The 25,221-nt window shown below is 37.7% G+C and overlaps 1 protein-coding gene across 1 annotated transcript in view; it reads right to left on the bottom strand.

Annotated features, from left to right (window-relative positions):
* Positions 1 to 24,176, bottom strand: part of GLCCI1 (glucocorticoid induced 1) — a gene marked incomplete at its 5' end in the record, with an annotated part of 105,331 nt that extends 81,155 nt beyond the window's left edge. The window contains one exon of the mRNA XM_080817979.1: positions 23,735 to 24,176. Within this exon, the coding sequence (XP_080674105.1) occupies positions 23,735 to 24,176 (442 nt within the window). The remainder of the gene's footprint in view (positions 1 to 23,734) is intronic.
* Between the last annotated feature and the right edge of the window lie 1,045 nt (positions 24,177 to 25,221).

Below are 25,221 nucleotides of genomic sequence, written 5' to 3'. Positions count from 1 at the left end.
TCTCTGGGATATAGCTCACTCAATCAAATTTGTGTCAAATGGCACATAAGTTGAGATAAGACATTCGGAGAAAAGCCTTCAGCTTGTTTTCAAAGGAAACCCAAGAGAGTATCTTTTGGAATCAAGGGTTATACAAAAAACTTCCCTAAGACCACCACAACGCCTGGTGACAAGCAGTGGAAGAATACGTAACAAAGGGAGATAGAGCTCTGACCTTTGGAAAACATCTGCAAAGAAGTTACATGTATAGCAGATAAGATGTTAATGATGTTTTATTTCATTTTTTTTCTGGTGGCAAAATAATAGTCCTTTAAAGAACCTTGGTGAAGTCATAGTGAAGACTGGTGAAGCACTCTCTCTGTATGTCCAGGAACTTTTTATTTCATAATATGAACCTCTTATTTTTATTTTAGCATTATGGCAGGTTTCTAATATATGTAGCATTTTCTGTCCATTATGTAGAGCAGTAAGTCAGTCATTTTCTGTCCATTACGTAGAGCAGTAAGTCAGTATTCAAGGCAGTTCTTCATATAAAAGTTAATGTCAAGGGGCGCCTGGGTGGCTCAGTGGGTTAAGCCGCTGCCTTCGGCTCGGGTCATGATCTCGGGATCCTGGGATCGAGTCCCACATCGGGCTCTCTGCTCAGCAGGGAGCCTGCTTCCCTCTCTCTCTCTCTGCCTGCCTCTCTGTCTACTGTGATCTCTCTCTGTCAAATAAATAAATAAAATCTTAAAAAAAAAAAAAAAAAGTTAATGTCAAAACATTCCAAAAGGAGAAAAGCTGATAGCAGAAAAAGATTTTAAAGCTCCCTGTGACAACAGAACAATGAAACCAGCCAAACAAAAGACTCAGGAACAGAATCTGCAACACAATACTGTCATAAAATAGCCCCACAAAAACTCCAAATATAAGTTAGTAGGGACAAAGATTCAGAAATTAACCATCATGTTTCCAGGATCTGTCTGAGAGGCAGCAGAAGGAAAATATGTGGGCTTCTGAAGATCCTGAGAACAAAAGAACACCAATCACTAGAAGGTAAATGCAATCTGAGAACAGTAGCCAAAATTGGGAGGGAGTTCTACAGGAGTGCAGGACACCAACTGAAGAAAGTCTGAAGTACCAGAACTAAATGACGAGTCTCAAATGTAACAAAAGCTGCTTCCAATACAGAGTCCAACATGAAAGAGAAATTACTGTGAGTCCAATCTAAACTGAACATTACAGGGACAATACAAGCAAAGCAAAGAGAAAGTTGGGGAAGGTACTTAAGGAGGGTGATAACAGAAGCAAGAGATTTTAAGTCATTTTATAAAAAAACAAACAAAAAAAAAGATAATTGAGAAAAATAGAGTTCTGAGGCTAGAAAAGCTATCCTGAATGACATCTCCCTCCTAAAAGTACAGGAAAAATCATTTTACTTAAATTGTGAGGAAAAAAAAAAAGCAAACTAATCCCACATAATCATACCACAAGGGAAAACAGCACAAGGATCAATGATGGTCTATATATAATGAAAGCATGCAAGAAAGACATGCCCATATAGGCTGAAAATTATACTAATATTTCAAAACTAGCTAAAAATCTTTTTTTTTTAAATGATAGAAGCAACAAAAATTCTCATAATTAGAAAAATCAGAAGTGATGGAGGGCAAGGAAGGTATAAAAAGAGAGGTGAGCAAAGTCAGGAAAGACTTAGAAACATAAGAAAAATTTATTTCAGGAATGAAGACTAAATCACAAAAAGCACAATGGGCAACACCTTAACAGAAATAGAAATAGAACATAGAACACAAGACAAATTTTATAATTTAAAAAAAATGAGATCAAAGATTTCAAGAGAAAATGATTAATATGTAATCGAAACAAGATGGTCCAACATGTTTAATAGAGGAGTCCCTGAAGGAAACCAAAGCAACTAAAAAAATATAGAGGCGTCTGGGTGGCTCAGTCAGTTGAGTGTCTGACTTGATTTTGGCTCAGGTAATGATCTCAGGGTTGTGAGATTGAGCCCAACGTCAGGCTCTGCGCTCAGCATGAAGTCTGACTTGAGATTCTCTCTTCTTCTCCCTCTTGTCCCGTGCTCGCTCCCTCTCTCAAAAACAAACAAAAAACCCTAAAATAAAAGTATGTGTGTATATGTATGTATGTATGTACGTATATGTTTATTTATTTATCTGGACAAAATTATCCAGAATGGCCTACACTGAACACATTTTAATAAAGCTAAAGTGACCTTCAAGTATTAAAGGCACAGATTAAACACTATAGCCATGTTCTTGCTACAAAAATATGGAGAACATGAGGAATATTGTTCCCATGAGTTTTTCTTGAAGTTCCATATAACCAACAGCTTGGGAGGAATTAACATAAAAACTGCTAGAAGGTATGAGCCATTCAGGTAGTAACTTTGAAAGGATAAGGGAGCAGCAGACTGCGTAATAATGCTAAGGCAAGTCTTTCACTACATGAAATAATGACCAGAGGAGGATCTGAAATTCACATAGTTATCCTCTTAGCATATTTGAATCTAAGACTATAAATTTACAGAATAGCTGCAAACCAAATATGAGTTATTAAATTCCTTCTAGAACCAGACACATGTATATTTAAAATTTCAATATTCTTCTAGTATTTTGATTGTGTTGACTCTGAGAAAAATGGATGCTAGCCTTAGAGAGGTACACTTTATTCCTAGGTAGCCTGGTAAAGAAATGAGCTCTTGGTGAACCTAGAGGGGAAACTATTTGAAATAGAGCATCCATAGTCACTCCACTAATAGGATTTTTGCCCATCCCTACTCTCTAGAGAGGGCAATCAGAGAGTCAAGTTTCCAAGGAAGGCTGCAGCAAGAACCAGGAAGGGATCAATAGTCAGAAGTTCCTTTTATGGGAAAAAGTAGAGTTTACCTCGAGAAATGGAATGGTAAGGCGATGGACTGAGGGGTTTGGAAAGAGTCATATGGACAAGACAGGATGGAAACAAGCCTTGAAGAAGACCTTCTCCTTGCAAGGGGCTAATAAATCTGGAAGGGACAAAAAAAAAAAAAAAAAAAAAAAGAAAAGAAAAGAAAGAAAGAAAAAGAAAAGAAACAAAACAAAAAAACAACCAGGCTCTTTTCACACTACACAGCCATCTACTCGGTATGTCAATAAAGATCATAGTCTTAAAATAATTTTCAAGGCCAAGAAAGAATTGATTACGACTACTAACATTATGGGATCAAGATCTTATCACTACTACAAAAATGACAAACTCTACCATGTAAAATGAAATCTTTAGAAATCTGTATGACAACGGTAGTTCCTCTGATTCTGAAAAAGCTTCTGAAAAAAAAAAATTATCAGCATTCTGACCTCTTATTAGAATTAAGAATGACTATGACACAAAAAGCACTACAGTCTCCTAGACCATTAAATATTTCTTCTCATGATATCTACACTGAAAATTTGTAAGATTTATAAATCCAAATATATTTTAACATACAATTTACAAACAAAGGTAAGATTTAAGCACTTAAGCCTAAGCTATAAACAATTTGCTTAGGTAATAATAACTATAGGTTAGCTTATAATGGCATAATAATTGGTTAACTTCATAGTTAACTATACAAGTTAAGAGTAAAGGCCTAGAAAGAGAGTTAACTGCTTAATCTCAGTGAGATATGACTGCCAGGAAAGCAAATTTATTGATGGCAGGCAAATGATAAATGGAAATCTGTACTGGGATATGTGTGGATATCACTGATCTGCTTAATGAAAAAGAATCTAATAAATTAAACTTAGTCTATGAGCTGTATTTTCCCCACATTGTGTCCTTCAGTCTAGCAATGGTGAACATGTCACTGACTGGCAAATACACAACTAACTACACTTCTCTATAAACCCAGAACCAATAGGCTGAACAGAATGAAGGCTTCAGAAATATGGAAACACAGATGTTTATTCTAGAATTTACTTTCCTAAATATTGACACCAAAGAATCAAATATGCAGCTGTGAAGCAGTAGTTTATCCAAAATTGGATGCTTCATTAAAGTTGAAAATGGCCAAAAGCTGCAGGAAACATCCTGAAGGAAAATGTCTGAGACAAAATGACACCTTTGTAGAGCTATGGAGTAAAACAGAATGTGGTAAAAACCAGTTCTGTGTTTGCATACACAGAACACCTTCCACCTCAACAATTCTACAAATATTGTGCATAAAAGGTTGCCAGGAAATGCTGCCAAGGACTGAGAGCAACTTAAGAAAAAATAAAACTACTAGTGGCATGACTAAGTGCAGGGGAAAAGTGTCATAAAATATTTTAGAATAGCATCATATTTTATTCCTCTAAAATAGCCATAGAACTGGCCATAATCTTAGTCAAAAATTGATATTGATTGAACTGTACTTCAGTCAAAGTGGCACTGCCTAGGACCTACCACTGGAATAAAGTCACAAAGTTTCAGAGTTTATTATATTAGATCTGAATTATTTTTGTCCTGAAATGATAAAATAACAATTCAACCCAAGTGCCCAAGAACTGAGTGAACAAATACCAGGCTGTAGTTTTGGATACAGGTTGAATCATTAATAATACCTGAACAGAACAGCTGGGCCATTTGGAATCAAAACCCTAAATATCTCCAGATATACTGGGAAGACTCATCTCAATGTGGGAGGAAAACCAACCCATCTAAAGCCAATTATACAAAAAAGGTGGGCCGACTGGGTTTATATTTCCCCTTTCTCCACATTCTTTCCCTCTTTACTTCTGGTTAGAATTTTTAAAATCCTCAGGGACCTAAGTGGCTCAGTCAGTTAAGTGTCTGACTCTTGATTACAGCTCAGGTCATGATCTCATTGTCATGAGACTGAGTCCTGTGCTAACGCAACATGGGGTGTGGAGCCTGCTTAAGCTTCTCTCTCTCTACCTCTGCCTCTCCCCTCCCCTGGTCCTGCACTCTCTCTCTCAAAGAAAAAAAAAAGAAGAATCTTTAGAATCTTTCCTATGTAGTGTTGAGATACAACAAGTACTGAACAATATATGTCTAAACATTATGAATAATGCAGTTAACTTATTTTTGATGGAAATGTCAAGTCACCCACTTACCTTTCTCTCTTTCCCACCTATATTTTAGCTATTGTACTTTCACTTAATGAAAGAAAGAAAAACCCAATACCATTTGCTAAACTGTTTAGTTTGTACTGAGTTCGTATTTAAATGGTTAATATAAGACTCTTACCCCACCAAAATTAAGGTTTTTGTCTCTCTCTCTCTCTTTTTTTTTTTTTTTGGTTTCTCTAACACCTAGCACAAATACTCAAACATTTGTTGAACTTGTGGGTATCATTTATCCATCTTCCCTTGGCCTTTATGAAATAAATATTAAAAAACTAGAAATCACCTGGTATATATTCTGGACCTCTTTACTGAAGACTTATTAGAAGAGCCTCAAATAGAGTAGCTCTATATTTCTTTTTAATATTCTGAATGTGAGGCTCATCTAAAATCATTGTGAATAAAGTACAAGCCTATTTTCCACATCTATATAAAAGACTAAAATTTCTATGCTCAGATATTTAAAAAACAGTTAATTAAAATGGGTTCATTCAATAAAAAACTTTTGATATGGTGTATATTCAAGAACTATGTTTATATGAAGTAAGACCACTTAATAAATACACTAAACTTCTTGTCCTATCAAGCACTCTGGGAGACCATGGACTTATTTTTAGAAGCCTACGTGGCTGAAAACATTTCTGAACTTTTTTGAAGATGGTCTTTTAAAACTGTAACCAAAGAGTAGCTACAGAAGCTTTAGTTACTGAGAATACATAGCAAATCATATAAAAATATATTCCACCAAGGTCACACAATCAAACTTGACACAGTATCTTTTGCATATTGACAGAAGTACTGATAAGAATGAACTCCACTTGCCAAAGTGTTGAATCAGATGAGAAAAGAATAGATCTTCCAAGATGAATTTTCAAAGTAGTTCTAGCAGTAACCGCTGGTGGACCACCTTTCTTTAAACTATGAGATGCAGTAAAATTGGTAGTACTAGCACCTACAATTATCCTTGTGGGCAGTTTGGGCCAGATTTTATAATTTCAGTAATTTTTATCATAAATTGTCACCATAAGTAGGGTAATCTAACTTAATCTAATTTAGGTAATCTATTTTACCCTACCCTGACAAGGAACATGTATTCAAAGCATGGTGCGATAAAAGGATAACACCATTATCAATAAAAAGTGAGTTCAGTTGACAAAGAACATGAGGTACACAAGGGAGGGTGCCAAGATAAGTCTTTTATGCCAAGCTAAGGATTTTAAACTTTAGATTTTTCTTTTTTAAGAAAGACTGTGCTTAAAGCAGTATGATGACTCAATTAGAGATGGGAGGTTTTAGCAGGGAAAACCACAACAGTACAACAATAATGAAGACAGAGAGAGAATGGAAAGAAGCCACCAGATTCAGGACATAAATCAGAGGAGATGGGACAAGATACCGTGATGAGCAGGATGGGAGAAATGAGGGAGGAGTAAAAAGTCAATGATTATGCTGACAGGAAGTAAGAACTTAACCCAGTGATGCCCTGGGTCTGAGAGTCTTGATCAAGGTTGTGTTCCATAGTGCCAATAAGCAAAGAAAATAAACCATTCAGCTCCATTTCTGTACCAAATCTCGGAGTTTAAACTTAACTCATTTGATATTCTTTACCTTGATAACTGTACTCCTAATCATATCTTATTACATATAAATAATTAGAGCACATGACCCAAATTTGGAATTATATAGAATAAAAGTTATTAATAAGTTATTTTCTCTCAGTAGCATAGAAAAATATGCCACTTTTTTAAAAAGCATGCTAACTAAGAGAGTATGATACATTCTACCCTGTGAAAACATAGGTTGAATACACTTTCTTTTTTTTTTTTTTTTTTTTAAGATCTTATTTATTTATTTGACAGACAGATCACAAGGAGCCAGAGAAGCAGGCAGAGAGAGAGGGGGAAGCAGGCTCCCGCTGAGCAGAGAGCCCAATGCAAGGCTCGATCCCAGGACTCTGGGATCATGACCTGAGCCGAAGGCAGAGGCTTTAACCTACTGAGCCACCCAGACGCCCCACACTTTATTTTTCTTTAAAGGTTTTATTTATTTATTTGACAGAGAGAGAGAGCGAGCACAAACAGGGGGAGTGGAAGAGGGAGAAGCAGGCTCCCCACTGAGCAGGGAGCATGATTCCTGGCTGGATCCTAGGACCCTGGGATCGTGACCTGAGCCAAAGGCAAATGCTTAGCCAACTGAGCTACCCAGGCACCCTGGTTGAATACACTTTAAATTAAAACCTTTTATACAGATTGTAACAAGACTAACAAGAAGATAAAGAGCATGAACAAAACATCCAAAGACCGTTATAAGGATTTTTAAAATATTTGGATATGACAACTTGCAGAATGTAAGGATAATGTCTGTTTTAATTTGCTATACAAAGGTCCCACTTAGAATACCGTCTTCTGTCCGTAGAAATGCAATTACACCTTTCAGTGCTTGTTTAAACTAAGTTTAAATACCAACATAATCTTCTGCTCAAAAATCCCAAAGCCAACTTCAGCAGAGAAAATTATCATACATTTGTTAATAAAACTAAACTGCATATAACTGGGCTGGCATTCTAAACTATTAGATGATTTAGAAAAGGGAATTTCTATTTGGACTGATTAACTCATTTCTCCAAACCAAAAAACGTATTTTTTTACCAAATAACCCTGAAGTAAACAGTTTAGCCAAAGAAGTCAGCGTTCAAGACATGCTCCAGGAAGGAAATATAACTGTAATATGATAAACAGCAAGTTTCCCCATATACAAGGAAAATGTTTAGAATTATAGGTTATAGGTCCACTGCTTGCATTTTTCATGAGATAAAGCAAATCTCTAAATCACTACCATGAGTATATTGAAAGTACTAAAAGTATTCTGAAAAGATGACCATGAATCTCTACTCTATGGAGAAAGTATCAGGGGCCAATGATTACCAGTAACTGCTGATATAGGACTGTGAACTTAAGGGACTTCTTCTTAACACACACACACACACACACACTCCCATAGCCATACGGCATAGACCTTCAAAATGAACATATTAGTTAGCTAATTAATTTCCTGGTCCTTAAGTATACAAAGAAACTAAGTTAAAATCAGCCTATAGTAATATGCAATTATATATGAAATCATAATCCATAGTACTAATAATATTTTTAGTATAATTATGCTTAGTTATGCTTTGTCTTCCTGATATTAGCAACGGTAGAAGATTTTGTGAAAGTCCTTCATGAAGAAAGAAATACTTCCTCCATGAAGCTGATTAGAAACAGTATGGTAGGAAATTATAACTGAATAACTTCTTTTTATTAGGACAAAATATTTCAGAAAAAGCCTTAGAATATTTACCTAATTTAAAAGCAGATCTTTCCACAGAGAAATGTGAGACATAAAATCATCAGTGCATGAGTTCTTTCCCTTTTAGGGGTTAGTTGAATACCAAATTTCTTAGACTTTTTAAAATTCAAACTAGAAAGGGGATGGAAAATATCTATTCATGCTCATTTGTAACAACTTCTTAGGATATTAGTTAATTCTGCTAAATGTCTGTAGAACATTTTATGCAGCAATGAGAAATTACACTATTCAGTAATATGTTTTTACAACCTCAGATGAACCTCAACCTTGTGTAACTGACTTCCTAAAAAGTTTGTGTCAATAACACTTTGGTAAATTGAATAATTTTACTTGCACATAAGTTAGACATTCTCTAAAGCAAATAACTACCACCAAATCCACTCTACAGTTAAAATTTTTTCACATTATAACGCAGCAAAAATTAATATGTAATTTACATTCTCCTTTTTGGAGCTTAGTATAATCATGATCATTATGAAAGACTATAAAAACACTTAGAATTTTAATTGAAAAAGCCCACTGAATTTGGGGCATGATAACTTTAGTTTGTCTAAATTTAACAGCTTTAGAAGCCGATTCCATGGAGCTTTAATAGGCCAAAATTCACTTAACAGAACTCCAACTGTAACTTAGAAACTAAACTCACTCTGTAGAAATATATTCGCCATGTTTCAAAATGTGGACTGTCCTGACATCATCCATCCTTGTCCCACCCTTGTCCTTGCCCCATCCTTGTCCGAATCCATCCTTGTCCCACCCAGCTCCCATGTCATGTGAAGGTGTAAATCAGTGCTTTTCCAACCTTACAGACTACCACTGAATGATACAAATGAAGATAAAACCCATCAGTTCCTTAAACATTTAGGTATTTCAAAACATGGCAACACAAATGTAGTCTATTAATTTTCATCTTTGCCAGATATCAATAAGACTGTGTGTCACAATAATCACTCTTCAGTGATTTGAACCCTTATATATCCAAAATAAATCTCTCATAATTCCTATGTAAAGATTTATCAGATGTTTGCTGCAGGGCCTTCTAAGCACCAGCCACCATGCTCCACACTGGAACACTAAAAATGACAAGGTGCTATTTGGTGAAGCATGCGCATCCACCAAGATTACTCTGAATACAGAAATACAGAAACTTTAAGACAATGTTTGGATGAAAAATCGTAAGTAAACTGTTAAAGACTCTAAAATTGCTATATTAACTATGGAAATGATACAGTGAGTCTAATTGAAGATTCAGCTATTATACTCTCTATGTACTTTCTTTTACATTTTGAGGCACTTAATTCAAGAATGGAATAATATTTTTAAATGACACAGCAAATATTAACAATAATTTATTTCATTATTTTTCCTATGCCTTCCTACTTTGTAAAAGTCCTACATACAATTTTACATGGTTTATCATATGGTTATATTCAGGGATTATAAGAATTTCTTCAATGATCCATAAAAAACATAAAAAAAGAAATCGACCCAGAACATACATTTCACCTAACATCTGTTTTTTTTACCATGAGATTAAGTGTAATACTTATTTCATTAAATGGAATATCTTTATAAAGATGTTATTTTTTGACCACTTGGCTTAGTACAAAGTAGAACAGGACAACTATCTTAAAGATTAACTAATATAACCAAATACTAATACTAAAGGCTTTAAGGCTAATAATTCTTTAAGATAAAAACTTTTTTTTTTTTAAAGATTTTATTTATTTGACAGACAGAGATCACAAGTAGGCAGAGAGGCAGGCAGAGAGAGAGGGGGAAGCAGGCTCCCTGCCGAGCAGAGAGCCCGAGGCGGGGCTCGATCCCAGGACCCTGAGATCACGACCTGAGCCTAAGGCAGAGGCTTAACCCACTGAGCCACCCAGGTGCCCTAAGATAAAAACTTTTAAGAACCGTTAAGAAAGAAAGCTAAATTCTGAGTATAGTAAAGACAAATAAGTTATTGTGCATTCAACCATGATATCAATTAATGGTAATGTAACATATGAAAAGCTTCTTTTCCATTCTCTTCTAGCTCAATAATAGCAGATATTAAGCCAAAACCTAGCTGTACTCATTTCAATAGTCTCACAAGACACCAATGTCCAGGTATCACCACATATCATTACTACATATGACTACATTTCTACGCAAGAAGGCACATCCGAAAGTTCAGAATACCGAGAGCGTATTTGCTTACATGTGTGAACAGAAAAGTGTCAGTGATGTAATCCTAGGCCAACTGCTATAGTTGAACATTATACATCCATGTAGGGATATAACTTAGACCTAGATATATTATAGAAGCCACAGAATGAAGGTCTCCTAGGCTACATCCAGCCAAAGAAAAACACATATAAACAGAGTGTTTAGTATTCAACAAATACCAAAAAGCTCAACTTAACTTAGAAAAGCAAAGGAACATAATAATTCATATGTGAAGCCCAAGGCTTAGAGAAAATAGTGGGTTAAAATCTTGGCAGATTTTAAATGAATTGACTTTACTGAGAAATATGACTGTGAGCACACCAACTGTACCTAAAATACATATTCCGTAAGGGTCAGAGTTCCTCAGATATAATAGGGATTCAAGCAATATTTACTGTGTAAAAAAGGGAGGAATTCCATTAGTTTTACTCACCAACATATTACCAACAACCAGTACAGTAACTGAAACATTTCTTGAATGAATGAACAGTTATCATGGAAATTACATTAAAGCTACATTAACCTTTGGCCATATGTTAACCAAAAAGCCAAAGAGTAAGCAAATGCGACTGACTAAAGTTTTTTGTTTGTTTTTTTTTAATAATGGGTCAATCTGGCATGTAAAGGATTTTAAAACGTTTTTTAAGCTATCTGACCAAAATATTGCAGAATATTGTAGGGTTTTCAAAAAAAATCTTATTTCTGAGCACAGTCTAACTCCCACATCTAGAAACTAATGAAACTGCATTTAGCAATGTTTGCCAACCTCTATTTAGGAAATGTTAGACACTTAGTTTAACTTACAGCTGATTCTTTTCACAGCAATTTATCAGATTGCCTCCAAAAATACTTTAGAAGAAAATGACACTGTCACAGAACCCTAAAAAATATTGTAAATATATTTGATTTACAGACTACCAGCTCAAATATAAACATATCTATATTTCACTGTGATCTTTTTGTACCTTCACGGAAAGATCACTTCACAGGTATACATGAGAATAGCAAAGTTTTTTATGGCTAGACCTGACGTAACCCTGAGCAACTAAGCCCTGCCAGTTTTTATTATCTTCTAAGATAGAAATATTACTTCACTGATTCAACTTACAGATTGATGTACTTAACTAGGAGAGTTAATTACAAAAGAAATATCATGAAAAACCCCATCCATCACACAGACTCTATATAACACAATATCATAACAATAAAAATATCATTTCTAATGTTACTTATGAAAGGACTCATGTTCCACATTTACTATTAAAGAGAGCTTACAATAAGCACAAATGACACTGAAAAAAAATCACCATGGAAGATATTATTAAAATTGAGCTCAGAATATCTTTTCTGGATTACATTGGCAAATCCAGAAAAAGTGAAAGAGCCCAGGCAGTTATAAATTGAGAAGATAGTGCACCTTATTGTTTTGCCATGCAAGTGATACATAAAAACGTACTATTTTGAATGTTGCTAAAATATCAAAGGAGGGCAAGGGTAAAGAATCATGTTAGGGATGAATGGAGCCTTATGATGCTTTATTAGACATGTAAAGTTTAAACTGTCAAATAAGAAAATACAAAAGACCTTACTCTATCCAGATTTTGAGAATTCAAACAAAAGGCAGTTTTTTAAAAAATGGAAATCTAAATTCTGCTTTAACAAAGTGATAGATCCTTTAAGGACCAAGAGGAAGGCTTACTAATGGCATGATAAGGTTTTGAAATGCTATGACATTCTTATATGCATACCTGAGGCCTGAATCATTGGGAATATTTGGAACTATTTTAAGTTCTGTGGACCCTAGAGTCTAGTCTCATTTAGCTTTCTCTTCACCCAACCCTCTAATGCTATTTTTGGCTTCTCTATGACTTAACTGTATAAGCAACGGGATACCCATTATGCATTCTTTCCTGTCCCATAATGAACTGGGTTCCAAAAGCAACTCTCAGTTAACTTGAAATTGGGACTTAAAGAGTTATATGGGCTTTCTGGGCCCCAGATGCATGCTGCCTGACCTTGGGCAATTACTTAAGTTGTCAGGATGTCATTTACTCATCTGTGAAGAGAAGTTATAAAAGTATTCTACATTAGGTTTCAGTGAAGACTAGTGGTTGACATAAAAGCTCAATAAATGATCATTTTACTAAGGATTATCTAGTCTACACAACAATAATCAAACCAATATCATACTGCCATAAAAACAGACACGTAGACCAATGGAACAGAATAGAGAGCCCAGAAACAAACTCACAGATGTATTATGGTCAACTAATTTTTGACAAGGGTGCCAAGAACACACAATAGGAAGACATAGGACAATCTCTTCAATAAATGGTGTTGGAAAAACTGGATATCCACATAACAAAAATCAAACTGGACAATCTTCTTACACCGTATAAAAAATTAACTCAAAATGGATTAAAGCTTTAAAAATAAGATCCAAAGCTGTAAACCTCATAGGAGAAAATATAGGGGAAAATCTCCTTAATATCAGTTTTAGCAATGACATTTTGGATATACACCAAAAGTAAAGCAACAAAAGCAAAAATAAGTAAGTGGGACTACATCAAACTAAAAAGCTGCTACACAGCAAAGGGAAAAAAATCAATAAATTAAAAACGCAAGCTATGGAATAGGAGAAAATATCTGTAAACCATACATTTGATAAGGAGTTAATATCTTAAATATATAAGGAATGTTTACAAATCAACAGCAAAAAAAAAAATTTTTTTTTAATGGGCAAAAAAGTTGAATAGACATTTTTCCAAAGAAGACATATAATAGCCAACAGATACATGAAAAGGTGCTCAACACCACTAATCATCAGGGAAATGCAAATTAAAACCACAATGAGATACCACCTCACACCTGCTAGAATGGCTATTATCAAAAGATAAGACATAAAAAATTTGCAAGGATGTGGAGAAAAGGTAACAAGAGTATGCCATCGTTGGGAATTTAAATTGGTGGGAATAGAAAACAATATATCTATGTAGAAAACCTGAAAGACTCCACCAAGAAAATGGAAGAACTGATACATGAATTTAGCAAAGTGGCAGGATGTAAAATCAATGTACAGAAATCTGTTGCATTTCCATATACCAATAATGAAGCAGCAGAAAGAAAAATCAAAGAATTGATCCCATTTACAACTGCACCAAAAATAAACCTAACTAAAAAGGTGAAAGATCTGTATGCTGAAAACAACAGAACACTTATGAAAGAAATCTAAGAATACACAAAGAATGGAAAAACATTCCATGCTCATGGACTGGAAAAACAAATATTGCTGAGGTCTATACTATCCAAAGCAATCTACAAGTTCAATGCAATCCCTATCAAAATAACATCAGCATTTTTTATGGAGCTAGAACAAACAATTCTAAAATTTGTATGGAACTAGAAAAGACCCTGAATAGCCAAAGTAACACTGAGAAAGAAAACCAAAGCTGGAGGCACCACAATTCCAGACTTCAAGCTGTATCACAAAGCTGTAATCGTCAAGACAGTATGGTATTGGCATAAAAACAGACACATAGATCTACAGAACAGAATAGAGAGCCTAGAAATGGACCCACAACTATTCTTGACAAAGCAGGAAAGAATATGCAATGGAAAAGACAGTCTCTTCAACAAATGGTGTTGGGAAAATTGGACAGCCACATGCAGAATAATGGAACTGGACTACTTTCTAACACCATACACAAAAACAAATCCGAAATGGATGAAAGACCTAAATTTGAGATAGGAAACCATCAAAATCCTTGAGAACCCAGACAGCAACCTCTGTGACTGATCTACAGCAACTTCTTACTAGACATGTCACCAGAGAAAAGGGAAACAAAAGCAAAATGAACTATTGGGACTTCATCAAGATAAAAAGCTTCTGCAACAAAACCAAAAGGTAACTGATGGAATGGGAGTATGCAACGACATACCTGATAAAGGGCTAGTATCCAAAATCTAAAAAAGTTATCAAAACTCAACACCCAAAATATAATCCAGTTAAGAAATGGGCAGAAGGCATGAACAGACATTTACCAAAGATGACATACAGATGGCTAACAGACACATGAAAAAATGCTCAACATCACTCATCATCAGGAAAATACAAATCAAAACCACAATGAGATACCACCTCAGATACACCTGTCAGAATGGCTAAAATTAACAAGTCAGGAAACAACAGATGTTGGCAAGGATGTGGAGAAAGGAGAACCCTCTTACACTGTTGGTGAGAATGCAAATTGATGCAGCCCCTCTGGAAAACAGTGTGCAGGTTCCTCAAAAAGCTTAAACTAGAACTACCCTACGACCCAGCAATTGCGCTACTAGCTATTTAACCAAAGGATGAAAAAATACTGATTCAAGGGGGCACATGCACCTTACTGTTTACAGCAGCATTATCAACAACAGCCAAAGTATGGAAAGCTCAAACGTCCATCTGCTGATGAATGGATAAAGAAGATGTGGTATGTGTGTGTCTGTGTGGAATGGAATGGAATATTAAAAAGAATCAAAAGAATTAGCCATCAAAAAGAATGAAATCTTGCCATCTGCAATGATATGGATGGAATCAAGAGTGTATTACGCTATGAGAAGTTAGTCGGATAAAGACAAATACTGTATGATTTCACTCATCTGTGGAATTTAAGAAACAAAACAGATTAACATAGAGGAAGGGAGGGAAAAATAAAACAAAAACAGAGAGGGAGGTAAACCATAAGAGAATCTTAAAGACAGAGAACTGAGGTTTGCTGGAGGGGAGAGGAGTCCGGGCAAGGGTGTGTATTGAAAGGTGATGGGCATTAAGGAGGGTGCTTGTGATGAGCACTGGGTGTTACATATAAGTGATGAGTCACTAGATTCTACTCCCAAAAACTACTACTATGCTATATGTTAACTAATTTGAATTTAAATAAAATCTTGGAGGAAAAAAATAGTACAGAGGTTCCTCAGAACACTGAATATAGAACTATCATATGATCTAGCAATCCTTCTTCTGGGTATATACATCCAAAGGAAGTGAAATCAGTATCTTAAAGAGATATCTGCCCTCCCACATTCATTACATTATTCACAATAGTCAAGATACAAAATAACATAAATGTTCATTGATGGAGGAATGGATAAAGAAAATGTCACACACACACACTCACACACACACACACACACACACACACACACACAGGAAATCCTGCCATTGGCAACACAGATGAACCTGGAACTAAACGAGATAAGGCAGACACGGAAAAACAAACACTGTATGATCTCACTTTCATGTGGAATCTAAAAAAGTCTAATTTATAGAAGCAGAGAATACAGAGGTAGTTTCCAGGGCCTTGCAGGTGACAAAAATGGGAATATACAGGTCAAGGGTACAAACTTTCAATCATAAGATGACCAAATTCTGGGTGAATAACGAATCCTATATAGCACGGTGACTCTAATTAATACTGTATTGTATACTTGAAATTTGTCAAGAGTAGATCTTAAATGTTTTCATTATACACCAGAACAAAATGTGATGGATGTATTGATAGCTTGACTGTGGTAATCATTTCACAGTGTATACATAGATAATATCATCATACTGTACCCTTTAAATATATACAATTTTTATTTCTCAGTCATAGCTCAGTAAAGCTAGTGGGGGATACTTTAAAAAAACTATCTAGTATAATAACCTTACTTTTCCTTTCTGAATTTTTTCTCTACCTAGCCAAAATCTTAAAAACCCCACCTCTCACTTTATTTTTTAAATATTTTATTTATTTATTCATGACATACAGAGAGAGGGAGGGAGAGAGAGAAGCAGAGGCAGAGAGAGAAGCAGGCTCCCTGCTGAGCAGAGAGCCCGATGTGGGGCTCGATCCTAGGACCCTGGGATCATGACCTGAGCCAAAGGCAGATGCTTAAATGACTGAGCCACCCATGCACCCACCCCCCAAACTCTCGCTTTAAAGATAGAGAAAATAAGATGCCCAAATCTGTGACTTGCTATAAGTCAAATGTTAAAACTGGAAATAGAACCCAAGTCTCTTAACTCCAAATTTATTATCTTCCAGTATACCTTTTTGTTTCTGAGACTCTTATAGTACCATTTAGAAAATAATTTGGCCTTTAATATGACAATTCTGGAGAAAAGAGCTAAGTTATTCTATTAAGGAATAACACAGCCACACATTGCTTCATTCCACTTTCATCAGAAAAAAGACAATCCTGCGGCACCTGGGTGGCTCAGTCAGTTAAACGACTAACTCTTGATTTAATCTCAGGTTCATGGAACTGAGCCCCACATTGGACTGCAGGCTAGGCATAGAACCTGCTTAAGATTCTCTCTCTCCCTCTCTTGAAGGGGGAAAAAAAAAAGACAATCCCAAAAGCGAATTTATAGAATTAGTTACAGGGCAACTCTAGTTGTCAGTCAGAACTCAATCTTATATTCAATACTATCTATAATAATTATTTTGTTAGGCATATAAGTATTAATAAAGCTAAATAAACCCCAAAGAGTTCACTTATATCTTGTTTGTTCTGCTTAAGAAAACAAGTGCATGATACCTTTAGAAAATGTTTCATTCAGTAACTTATTTTTTAGTGATGTCAAAGTTAAAATTAGCTTTATGAACTATTCACAAAAGTTCTTCCTGTGGTTATACTAGCTAAATAAGGAGTTATTACTGTCAGTAGGTAGTATGTATTTGATCTTTAGTAACACTAGGCAGCAAGTTCTAGCAGTTTATGAAACATTCAGATGTTTAGTAGATTTCTTAATTCTAACGACTTGTAAGACAATTTTGGACACTGACTTTGCCACACAATAATGGGTTTTACTAGATTCTTTCACTCATCCCTATTTTTGGTGAGCCATCATTAAGGTGCACCATGGCGGCACTTCATTAAGTACAAACATTCACAGTTCAAACCCACAAATTGCAGTGATAACTTGTTAGCTCTTGGGAGGGCTGAATTAACCTAGCACCAGTTGCTGAGACAATCACTTAAGACAAGTCTCTGCTTAGTGATTCCTGAAGCATTCATTAGTTTAGCACCATGTGTAACTAATTTTAACATTCGTGGAGAAAAGTACTTCTCACTATGATTCAAGGACAGAACAAATTCTAGATGGGAGGAGGGCAGAAACAGTCAAGTTCATATCCCTGATCCCTCAAGTAGGAGGATTTCTCATTTTCTTGCCCTCTCTCACACACACTTAAACTTTTCTTTAAGAACAAATGGAGAAATGTGACCAATCCATATATATTCTATTCCAGTTACATTCACCATCCTGTGTCTTACATGTTTAGACATTCTGAAAATGTCAAAGCGTATCCCAGCAGTGTAATAGTGCTGTGAAAACAGAAAACATAGAAAACATACTCTTTAGTAATTCTTTTAGCTCAGAAATCACAGCTGGTCACCAAGATCAGTCTTTTTGAGTAAGGAGCAATGGGACAGTCTTGTGGAATAAACACTAGACGTAGAATCAGAAGATTTGCAATTCAAATGCACTTTCTTGATAAAAGAACATATATATTGCCTAGTGTATAAAAAGCACTAAAATGCTTTCTTCCTTCTACCTACAACCAGAGACACAACGTAATATAGGGGAAGTTACTCAGGTATTCATGAACTTACCTCCTCCTGTTATTTGTCTCAATAGCATTCATTTGAAGTAAACAACTCTGCTTAAAGGTATCTGCCATGTATGGCCTTACTAAACCGAAATACTAGAGAAGTACTTTTCTCTATAATTGTTCATAATGCAAGTAAAATCTTTACTTTCTTCAGAATTACTACTAATCTGTTTTGCAGAATAAGCACAGATCTTATTGTTTTAGAATCAGCTGGATGATAGGTGGAATCATGGTCAGTTTAAGGGTCCGGGTAAAGGGCAGAGGTAACTTCTGGCTCTGCCATCAGTTCCTTCCGCTCTCCATATTAACAGTTGAGTAGTGTTCTCTCTCCCCTCCACTTTTGGCAAACCCAATTAAAAGACTCTCAGTCTCAAGTTCAACCTCTTGTTAAAATAGAAGTATAAAGGACAGAAACAGCATCTGTGATTTGGTTTCCTTATCATTTAGTAACAAAATTATATATTGAAGACCAAAGGCAACAGCGCCAGGCACAGGTGCTGGGGAAAAGCCTGCCTTGGTGGTGGTGTCCAGCAATTTTAAGCACTGGAGAAAAGACTGGACTAAAACTAAGGATATCATGGCCATCAGGATATAATCTTTGGCAGACTATTAGCAACACGTGAAAGCTTTGATAAAACAGGTTTCTAGAAATTTGTTTAAATTTCAGCCTTAAGAAAAACCTACTAGCCATTTATTGAACATTACCATTTATCTCCATTGTTATTCATTGCCATGGACCCCAATTATTTGTTTTCTTATTCACATTTAGTCTGTCTGCATTTTCACAAATAAAATAAAGACCACAAGGATGTCATTACCCTTCAGCATTTCCCAATGCATAATTCCTAATTTGCACTAAATCCTTGAAGAAATGTACACTGCAGTGAATGACATGTCCTTCTGTAAAAAGTACTGTAAATAATAATTTTTAGCTCAATATATACACACAAAATTATACATACAGTTAAATTGAGCAAGGTGCTTTTATGTATCTTGGGTGTATGATATTCTATATGCTTAATTCTCCTTATTTGAGAGGAATATAATCTTTGAACATAGGACAGTAGTTTAAGAACAGATAACTTCTATAATTTCACTTATTAAGTGAACTTTAAATCTTATGCACCATAATTGATGGAAAAAGCTAAAATAATCAATGCTGCTGATACTTAGTGTAGTTCTCAAAGACCTAAAACCTTTCCCCAAACCAGTATTTGAAACCTGTCATTTTAAGGGGGGGGGGGGAACCAAACCACAACTTTTAACTATTTTTACTCAAGTATAGGAAAGCTTTGAAACAAGTTCCTCTAAGCACTCTAAGAAAATTAATTTTAAAAGAGGGAGCCATGAGAAGGGCTTAATTTCTACAAATACCAGCCTGAGAGGTAACTTTGTATGAAGAGAATGTCTTAGTATTTCTAAAAAGTGAGGAGAAAAAAAAGTAATTAAAAACGCTGCATTCCACAAACTGAGCATAGCATAAAAATAACTCAAAAAGGAAAATTTAATGAAAAGATTAAAAAACTGAAAGCAAGTCAATTGATTAAAATACAAAGACACACACATTTCATGAAGTCATTCAACATTACATGCTGGCTGGCTTTGTATTTTCTTTTAAAATATAATCATAACTTCTTAATGCATTAAACAATAAAGCTCTCAATAATAATCATGAAAAACTCCAATCAAATTTCACTCTAGAGTTAGTAATCTGCTAGCATATTAGGCCTAAATAAATGTTATGTTAAACCAGGAATCAACACATGTTATTTTCCATAACAGAAGCCATATAAATTACAAACTCTCCCATGTTTTTTTAGCTAGATTTGGCACACTTAAGAATAAGCAGTATTCTCCACCCAGAGTACTCGAATGCAACTGATTGTATATCTTTTAGAATTTATAATTCATCCTAATGCTCAATCTTTACAAAAACCACAATAGGATCTGCAATTGCTACTTACTGTCTTATCTTGCACAGTAAAATGTGAGCATTTGTTATGCTTCTAAATCCATAGGTTTTGCTCTGAGGTTTCAGAAAGAAGCAACTTTATTTTCTTTTGGTTATTACTCATGATTTTAGCTTACAGATTATTAATTTTTAACACTAACATCCTGCTATATTCTCATTTGAGTTCTATTTATCTCAAAGGTAGACTTTATGTATTACCATTACAAAAAAATAACTATTTGCATAATACTTTATGATTTTACATCTATTACAAACACATCACAGGGAGCCTGAGGATGCATTCAGCAGCTTGTCATTCACCACTTCAAGACCCTTCAGAACCAAACAAGGGGGAGGGTGACATTTTGCTAATGGCAGAAGTAAAGAAATGAATATAAATAACAAACCTTGAAGTTTTAAAAATACAAAAGAAATTTTTAAAATACAAACAAAAATATGATCCACGTGCATAAACAAGATAGTTTTAATTTGTAAAAGTCCAGGTAAAGATGCATCTTGTTATGATACCCTTTTAAATGATCTAAAACTGGTGCTATAAAAATTAATTGCCATCTTGTTGAATTTTATAAATTACTATATTGAAATTTGATTGCATCTCTTTACACAACCTAGCTTTTCCTCAGCTTTGTGAAATAATCTGAGTATCATTTCTTTATTACAGACAACCCTATAAATATGCATATTAAGAATGTTTAAGAGAGAAATAATAATGACCCGACATGTTTAGAAATCATGTTGTTTTATAATTCCTTCTCGGTAAAACAATCATGAAGAGTTTAAACCTTCTGTATTTTCTTCCATAACCACCAGTCCAGATTAAAAAATATATATATATTGAATGCTCAGTTATGTCCCTTCCAGCCTAAATGCTCATAGCACTTGAAGCTTTTTGTAAACAATATGCCTTTATACTACATACCTATCCCTTGAACCACCATCTACTTAAATTAACATTTTTAAAAGTAGTTTCAAATGCAGCATAACACCATCTTAAACACACACACACACACACACACAGAGGAGTGTGCAGAAAAGGAAGGAGGTGGAGAGCAAGAAATGGAGCACGTTGTTGTTTTTCATTCATGCAGTATAGTGATGTCAGTGTCTGCAGCAGCGGCGGCGGCAGGAGCCTTGACCTGTGGAGGCTAAAATCCACTGAAGTCAGAACCTCGCAGAATTCAAAAGAAACTGAGTAGATAATGTTTCAAAAATTGTTCACCTGTTTACAGTATGGATTTTAAATGGCTAACTAAACAGAATAGATGAGTTGCACAGTTTTAATTTGGGTAGGAGAGAGGAGCAAGGCGGGATGTGGAGAAGTAACATAAAGGTAATATAACCAGGGAACTGGGGGCTAAAGAGCCTGCATTCAAAATCCCTTAGATATAAGAAACTGACAAAACACCTGGTGTTAAAAACAGCAGAAAAGCCCCTTCTGTTCCCAATACAAGCTCTCTGGCGATGCAAATCTGTCTGCTGCGAGACCAGACTCAGAAAATGTTTTCATCATGATTACATTAAAATTGCATTAAACTCAGATATGCCACACTACAACAAAGGGGACAGTTTAAGCCTGATCACAAATTTCATTAAAACTACTTTATGATGAACCATGTAATTCTTAAGCAATTAAGGCTTTTGAAGGGATGCAGAAAAACAAGTTGTACTATGATGTGTTGTAAGATGTTAGTGTTTATCAACAAAAGGGGAGGAGGCACTAGATGGCCATTATATCGTTGCAGCAACTACTCTTACTCTGTCCCCAAAACCCTCTGTACACAATCAGTCTGAAATGGTTATTGTATGGCTGTTACATTAGTCCCTAAAAGAAAATCCCAAAACTCAATCTAAGCACTGTTGAAGTTAAATCACTCAAAAATTTCTCTAACTGCAGCCTTCTATTTGTTCTTTTACCTCTCATTTCATATAGCTCCAGAAAATGTGCAAGGGAGCTGCATATGGCATTAATCTGTTAGAAAATGGTGGCCTTTTCTATAAAATACAGCCAAAGATGTGTGTTCAGTTGTGGTCATTATTAGGGCGATCACGTTGTTTTCATTCATTCATTCAGGATTTGCTGGAGGATGTCAGTTTCTGCAGCAGCTGGCTTGACCTGGGGGAGGAGTGGGGGAGCAAATTCCTCCTGGTGCATACAGATTACAGGAGGTATTTCTTGGTGCTCATGTACACATACCACTGCACTACATCCTACTCTGCCACACCATCAAGTGGTCTGAAAACAAGTGCCTTAGCAACATGCTAATTACCAGCCAGAAATATTAAGAAGAAAAAAAAACCCAAACTGCAATCCATCATAACATAATCACTTTCTCCAAGTCTAAGTCTTTCATTAAAAAGCTCCATTAAAGAAAAAAAAAAAAACTCCACATACCACATCAACGTACAGAGCTCCACAGTATTTCCCTTCCAAGCAGAGAGTTTTCCACTCGGTATGCTGCAGCAGCAGCAGCATCTGTAGCTCTAGCCTGGTATCTAATTATATTAGCTACTCCACTCTCCCTTATGAGCTTTAAGTCCCTGTTTTGGCTAATCTTCCTTTTCTCCCCCAGGACCCAACTAGATCATGCACTGTGTCCCCAGACATAAACAAAACCAAACCAAAACACAAAACATTAAGGGAAGCCGACAGCATCCACTAGCTTACCATTACCTTTGACACCTAACAAAAAAGAAACTTGAGATCCTTTAACAGCTCAGCTGAACTGTTAAGTGTACTTAAAAATGGAAGGAAAGAGTGAGCACACTCCACAAATAGGTCTTTAGAAATTTACCATGAAAATCTTGAGTTGGGCATAGATGATTTCCAATGAAGTACTGCTCTGATGCGTATGACTATATAAAGTAGAAAAAACTAGGAGACCCAAAAAAAAAAAAAAAAAAAAAACCAAACCACCACCAAAACACTACACTTCAATTGCATATCCAAAACTGTCTCCTCTACACAGCCAACATATCCTTATGATATCTTTATATCAAAACTAACGCCATCACCCTTCCAAAAATGAAGAAATATATATATTCCAGTGGTCACAGACACGTTAGGAACTTTGTAGGAAAGCACAAAGAGGCTGTAGATTACAACCACCACCTTATCGGCTGCCAGAGTTTGTGTGCGTGTATTTTTAAGTGTTTCGCCCAGCTCCTCCTTCCCCCGCTACCAACAGCAAACACATGAGTGAGCTAATCAGCTCAAACTGAAAAACCTTTCGATGCAGGCGTGTGATGGAAGATAAAATCTGAGGGGCGGCATGTGGGTCAAATAAAAGTTGCTTTGCAGTTCGCTCCTCCAAGCCCCGCAGCGACCGCAGGGAGGTGAGATTCCCAAAGCCACTTTCACACCTTCGGTAATGCACTAGCAAAGAGAAGCCCGGAGAGGCTGAAGTTTCCACGGAGGGAACCGTCGGGGAAGACGCAGCCCGGGAGGACGGAAGGGTTGGGCTCGCTACCTCTGCACACGGGCGAGCCGGGGCTCCGTCTCTCAGGTGAGTTGCTCCTCCGGTGGTTCTCGGGGGACCGTCTCGGGCGGCCCTTGGCCCGCGGCGCCTGCTCGGTCGGGGCCGCGGCCGGCGGCAGCGTCGGGCTGGGTGGGCTGGGGCCGCGGGCCGCGCCGGGCCCCGGGAGGTTGCCCAGCGAGGCGGCGGCGGCGGCGGGTGGGCGCGTGGGACTGTGCTGGCTGCCCCGCAGGAGCTGGTAGGGCACCGTGGCGCGGATGGGCTGCAGCAGCCGGCCGGCTCCCGCAGCCGGGGCGCAACCCACGCCGCCGCCGCCCGCACCGTTCCCGCTGCCGGCGGAGGGGGCGGCGGGCGGGGAGCCCGCGGCGCTGCGCCGCATCCTCTGCGGCGGGGGATGAGGGGTCTGAGAGGAACTGGAGGAGGAGGCAGTGGACATGGTGGCTCCGAGGGCCCGGGACGACGCCGGCCGACACGGAGGCTCAGAGCGGGAGGCGCGCGAGCGTGTGGGAGCCGGCGCGATAGTGCGTGCGAGTGTGTAAGGGGGAGGGGCGGGGGTATCGGGGAGGAGGAGGAGTCTCTCGGCTCCCCCTTCCCAACGCGCACCCCCGCCGCCTCGGCGAGGGGGGATGGGAAGGCTGCGAAAACAAACGCCCAACGGCCCCAACCGCCGGGCCGGGCTCGGTGTGGCGGTCACGGCCGGGGCCGCAAGGAGCCCGGAGCCGCCGCCGCCCCGGGCATCGCGCTGACAGGGGAGAGGGGCAACAGTCCGGATCACGCAGCCTCGGGGGCCGCTCGCTGCCTCGCGGGGCTGCACGCGCGGGATCGCCCGGCAACTGCTGGGAGGGCCCGGACCCCTGCTTCTGCGGATCGAGACTGGAGGAAAGGGCCTCGAGGTGTTTGGCTCTCCGCGGATCCCGCGCCACCGCAAACACCGCCGCCGCCGCCGCCTCCGCCAGTTCCTCACTCCAAATGGCAACTGATTCCCCACCCGCACCCCGCCCCCGGCACCGCCTCCCGGCGCTCGGACCCGGCAGCTGCCGCGACGAGCATTCCCATTGGCTCCGCCGCTCTCCATCAGAACTCGAGTGATTGGTTGTGGCGTAGGAGTGAGAGGAGCACTTACCAATGACAGTGGTGCATGCTACTTTGGAGGCTGGGCGTGAGGGAGTGGAAGACTGAAGCGGGGGCTGGCTGTGCGCGCTGGGAGAGGCGTGAGAGTTGACAGCCTTTGAGGTGAGAGCGAGAGTTTGATAGTGCTGCCCTAGGAAAGTGGGTTCGTGAGTGTCCTGCGCGTGCCCCAACACCCAAAGACACACACATACCCGGGTAAGCCAGTTGCGAGGGCTCACCCCTCCTGCGCCAGTTGTACAACTTGAGATAAACGATGCTTAAGGCTAACTTTACTTTGCAAGTACACCTGTTCTGTTGGGACGTTTTAGAGTTGGAACCAGAAGAATCCATCCCTTCCCCTCTAACTTTGG

This window comes from Martes martes (assembly GCF_963455335.1).
Source record: "Martes martes genome assembly, chromosome: 11".
Taxonomy (NCBI): Eukaryota; Metazoa; Chordata; class Mammalia; order Carnivora; family Mustelidae; genus Martes; species Martes martes.
Note: the sequence above shows the minus strand (reverse complement) of the source record. Positions and strands in the feature narration are given on the sequence as shown.